Source organism: Athene cunicularia (assembly GCF_003259725.1).
Source record: "Athene cunicularia isolate RWA chromosome 2 unlocalized genomic scaffold, athCun1 chr2_part1, whole genome shotgun sequence".
In the NCBI taxonomy this organism is placed as follows: Eukaryota; Metazoa; Chordata; class Aves; order Strigiformes; family Strigidae; genus Athene; species Athene cunicularia.
In genome coordinates, this window is record NW_020799095.1 from 152,532,246 (window position 1) to 152,537,245 (window position 5,000).

Here is a 5,000-nt window from a genome sequence, read left to right on the forward strand (position 1 = left end):
CTGGGTTGCTCCTTATTGCACTCTGTGCCTGGGGAAGGAAGCTGCCGTAGAACCCCGAGCTCTCTGTGAGCCAGAGGGGATTAGGAACAGCTTTGACTGGAAATGAGGGTGTAAAAATCACACCTACAGAGCCCAGCATGATGCTTGGAGTACCTGTGCAAGCCGTATCCATCTCAGTTTCTCCGCGGAAGGGACCTCCTTGGTTGCCCTGCAAGCTCTCTGCCCATGCGGGGGTCTCGGGCTCAGCAAGGAGGGCTCAGCTCCCAGGTTACACTTTAATCTGCTCTGCTTTTGTGCTTTAGCTGTTGTCTGACTTGGCTCCGTGTCACTAACCTTCAGGTGGGGAGAACGCAGGGCTCTTAATTTCCAATCTTGCTTCCAGACCAGAGGGAAGGAGGCAACAGAGCTAGATACTTGTGCTGTGCACGGGACAAATCCTGCACTTATCTTCAAAGTTTCGTGCAGCCTTGAGTGTGAGAACTCATCCCTCTGCCCTTCAGTGATGTCTTGGTTGGTGCAGGCTGTGGCTGGGTGAGAGGAAGCTGCTGCTGAAGTTATTGGGGCCACGTGAATGTGGATGGGGCTTCCTGGTCCCCTTGTCCCCGCTGCCACGGAGGGCTGGGTGGCTGAGCAGTGCCCTGACTTCTCTCTAAACCCATCCCCACCCATTTATTTCACACAGCGGCGTCAGATGATGAACTGCCAGAGCAGGAGAAGGCTTTTATACAGTTCCACGTCACCATGCCAGAGGGACCGTCACTCCCCATCCTGCTGCAGGACCCCGAGGAGAGGAGGAAGCTGGGTAAGCACTTTGGTGGGGGCAGAGCCCCCTGTTCTTGCAGTGACCAGCAGGGATAGGGAAGGGATCTGAGCCCTGGGCTCGGCACTGGGGAGGCCGCCCCTCGCTGAGGGGGTTCAGTTCTGGGCCCCTCACCCCAAAAAGGCCATTGAAGGACTCGAGCGTGGCCAGAGAAGGGCAACGGAGCTGGGGCAGGGTCTGGAGCACAGGTCTGCTGGGGAGCGGCTGGGGGAACTGGGGGGGTTCAGTCTGGAGCAGAGGAGGCTGAGGGGAGACCTCCTGGCCCTCGGCAACTCCCTGCCAGGAGGGGGCAGAGAGGGGGGATGAGTCTCTGGAGCCAAGGCCCCAGCGCCAGGCCCCGAGGGAATGGCCTCAAGCTGCCCAGGGCAGGGTCAGGCTGGCTCTGAGGAAGGATTTCTGTGCAGAAGGGGCTGTTGGGCGTTGGAATGGGCTGCCCAGGGCAGTGGGGGAGTCCCCGGGATCCCTGGAGGGGTTGAAGAGTCGGGCTGAGCCAGCGCTGAGGGGTCTGGGGGAGTTGGGAATGGTCAGGGTGGGGTTCATGGTTGAACCAGAGGATCTTCAAGGTCTTCTCCAACCTTTATGATTCTGGTATTCTGTGAAGTTGAAATTTAGCACCGTGTTGCTTCTGGGGGTTATGAAGAAGAGCTGGGATGACCCAACAGCCACCCAAAGGGCTCTCTTTTACCACGTGGCAGTAGGGATGTCCCAGCTGGGGAGAGGAGAGATGCTGATCCATCTGCAAGCACCTGGGGATAAAAGGGACCCTGGGCCTGCCATCACCTGGGGCCTTGGAGAAGAAAGCTGTGGGCACAGTGATGGTTTAGACAGCAATGGAGGGACCCCTGACTTTTTTATCTACCGGTTATAGCAAGATGTTTGATGTATGAGCTGGGTTGCCAGCTCTTCTCTTCCTCCTCTGCTAGTGGGGAAACCTTTGTGGTCCAAAAGTCTGACCTTCCCGCTTACAAGCCCGGTGGCTACCAGGAGCTTCTCCCTCTTGCAGGTGCCTTTAATTACCTGAAGGAAAACTTCTCCAATGCTCCCAGCCTGGATATGAGCGCCGCCTCCTTGAATATGCTGGTGCGGCTGATGGTCGCCCAGGTCCAGGAGTGTGTCTTTGAGAAGATGACCTTGCTGCGTGCCCAGCATGACTTCCTTGCCCGGCTACAACTGGCCCAGGAGGCGGCAAGGGTGAGCAGCTCGGAGAGGAGAGGACTTGATGGGGCTGTCACCATTGGAGAGGCTTCTTGTGTGGTTGGCAGAACCTCCTCAGGAGAGGACAGCCTGCTGTCGCTGTCTCCTGATGGATGTCCTACACCTCACCCCGTGGCTTAGCAGCTTGTCTCTTGATACCTCATAGGTGGAAGATGTCTACTCACTGGTGCACCAGACGATGACCCAGGCCCACGTGAAGGATTACGTTCCCTTCTCTTGGACCACCATGGTCCACGTCAAGTCAGAGCATTTCAAAGCCCTCTCCCACTACTTCGCTGCCATCGCTCTCTGTGACTGCCCCGGTGAGTGTTACAGCTTGGAGGGAGCTGCCTGCTCAGCCACATGCTGGCGTCACGTGGTAGCCTGGTGTTTGGGAGGGATTGTAAAACCAAAAAAAAAAGGTGAAGGGAGGCATGCCCAGAGCAGGTGGATGCAAAACCTAAAGTGTTTGTGATGCTCTGAGCTGTTGATCTTGCTTACTGACTCAGCGATTCATGCACAGGGCAGATTTCCCCTGTATTTCTGGTTTGCACAGCGCTTGCAGAATCCAAAAAGGTGCTGTAGGGATGTCACCTGCTGTCCCCTTTGGGACTGGGTGGATGAACAGGGGGTCAGCTGCCTGCTGACCACACGTGTGCCAGTGTCCTCGGCTGGGCATCCTCCAGAGGCACCCCGATCCATGTGGTGAGCCAGCTGGGGGCTTCAAGAATAAAAATAAAGCAAAAATCCTACAGGATATCCCTGGACAAACTGGTCTGGGCTACTTGAATTTAATTGCCAGCCTCATGGCCAGCATCCCAGGGTATGTGTGGCTGTGCCAGAGCTGGGCTTACGTGGCTCCAGGGAGCCAGCTGGAGCACGGACGTGGGATGCAACCCATGATCTCCATCTGTGCCATCACTGACACTCATGCAAGGAATTTTGGGTCAAGCAGAGGATCTGGGGGTGGGCTGGCGACGCACGCTGTGACCTGTGGTGCCGACCCATCGCTTGGTGGGGTGGCTGAGGACAGGCTGGGGGACTTTTTGAGGGATGACTGCCAAAAGCAGTGCTGTGACGGCGATAGCTGCCAGACTGTCCCAGCATCCTCCCCCGCTCCGGAGCCTGCCCAGAATCTTGCTGTCGGGCTTGTGCTACGTGGGAGTCGGCAGAAGCAGGATTGAGCAGGGAGAGATGCCGGGGCAGAGACGGGAGAGAGTGGGGTACTGCAGGGCTGGAGTGGCTTAAAGACAGAAACAGCAGAGGATAGTGATGGGGCTGGGTTTGCATGGGGTTACAAGGGACAGGGCAAAACTTTCCCCCAAAATTCTGAGGCTGTTTGCCTCTCTTCATTACCTTAGGTGCTGAGGAAAACACAAATCTGCAGGAGATACCTAATTTGGGTGTTTGGGGATTTATTTTTTTTTTTTTTCACTCCATCCATACCATGCTGTTGAGACCTTGTGCCCGCTTGCTGCCTCTCCCTGCCCACCTCGTTCAGAACAACAAATCTTTTGCTCCCATAACCAGCTGGAAATAAACTCCTTACGCTGCAGTTTAATCCCCAGAGGGGATGCTGGCACCAAGAGAGCTGGCACGGGGAGAGCCAGCCCCGGAGCTGCTGGTTCCCAGCCCTCTGGATGCTGATGCCAGGGTGCTCACCAAGCTTTGGGATCTTCCGTTTGGACCAGCAAGTTCACAAAGCTCCCTGGAACCCTCTGGGTTGCTCCTTATTGCACTCTGTGCCTGGGGAAGGAAGCTGCCGTAGAACCCCGAGCTCCCTGTGAGCCAGAGGGGATTAGGAACAGCTTTGACTGGAAATGAGGGTGTAAAAATCACACCTACAGAGCCCAGCATGATGCTTGGAGTACCTGTGCAAGCCGTATCCATCTCAGTTTCTCCGCGGAAGGGACCTCCTTGGTTGCCCTGCAAGCTCTCTGCCCATGCGGGGGTCTTGGGCTCAGCAAGGAGGGCTCAGCTCCCAGGTTACACTTTAATCTGCTCTGCTTTTGTGCTTTAGCTGTTGTCTGACTTGGCTCCGTGTCACTAACCTTCAGGTGGGGAGAACGCAGGGCTCTTAATTTCCAATCTTGCTTCCAGACCAGAGGGAAGGAGGCAACAGAGCTAGATACTTGTGCTGTGCACGGGACAAATCCTGCACTTATCTTCAAAGTTTCGTGCAGCCTTGAGTGTGAGAACTCATCCCTCTGCCCTTCAGTGATGTCTTGGTTGGTGCAGGCTGTGGCTGGGTGAGAGGAAGCTGCTGCTGAAGTTATTGGGGCCACGTGAATGTGGATGGGGCTTCCTGGTCCCCTTGTCCCCGCTGCCACGGAGGGCTGGGTGGCTGAGCAGTGCCCTGACTTCTCTCTAAACCCATCCCCACCCATTTATTTCACACAGCGGCGTCAGATGATGAACTGCCAGAGCAGGAGAAGGCTTTTATACAGTTCCACGTCACCATGCCAGAGGGACCGTCACTCCCCATCCTGCTGCAGGACCCCGAGGAGAGGAGGAAGCTGGGTAAGCACTTTGGTGGGGGCAGAGCCCCCTGTTCTTGCAGTGACCAGCAGGGATAGGGAAGGGATCTGAGCCCTGGGCTCGGCACTGGGGAGGCCGCCCCTCGCTGAGGGGGTTCAGTTCTGGGCCCCTCACCCCAAAAAGGCCATTGAAGGACTCGAGCGTGGCCAGAGAAGGGCAACGGAGCTGGGGCAGGGTCTGGAGCACAGGTCTGCTGGGGAGCGGCTGGGGGAACTGGGGGGGTTCAGTCTGGAGCAGAGGAGGCTGAGGGGAGACCTCCTGGCCCTCGGCAACTCCCTGCCAGGAGGGGGCAGAGAGGGGGGATGAGTCTCTGGAGCCAAGGCCCCAGCGCCAGGCCCCGAGGGAATGGCCTCAAGCTGCCCAGGGCAGGGTCAGGCTGGCTCTGAGGAAGGATTTCTGTGCAGAAGGGGCTGTTGGGCGTTGGAATGGGCTGCCCAGGGCAGGGGGG

The 5,000-nt window shown here is 57.2% G+C and overlaps 1 protein-coding gene across 1 annotated transcript in view; it reads left to right on the forward strand.

Moving 5' to 3' along the window:
* The window catches only part of RHPN1 (rhophilin Rho GTPase binding protein 1), a 28,175-nt gene that overhangs the window by 19,207 nt on the left and 3,968 nt on the right, over window positions 1–5,000 (forward strand). Inside the window, exons 7-9 of the mRNA XM_026842850.1 lie at window positions 1,689–2,011; window positions 2,181–2,337; window positions 4,415–4,534. Of these exons, the coding sequence (XP_026698651.1) occupies window positions 1,689–2,011; window positions 2,181–2,337; window positions 4,415–4,534 (600 nt within the window). The remainder of the gene's footprint in view (window positions 1–1,688; window positions 2,012–2,180; window positions 2,338–4,414; window positions 4,535–5,000) is intronic.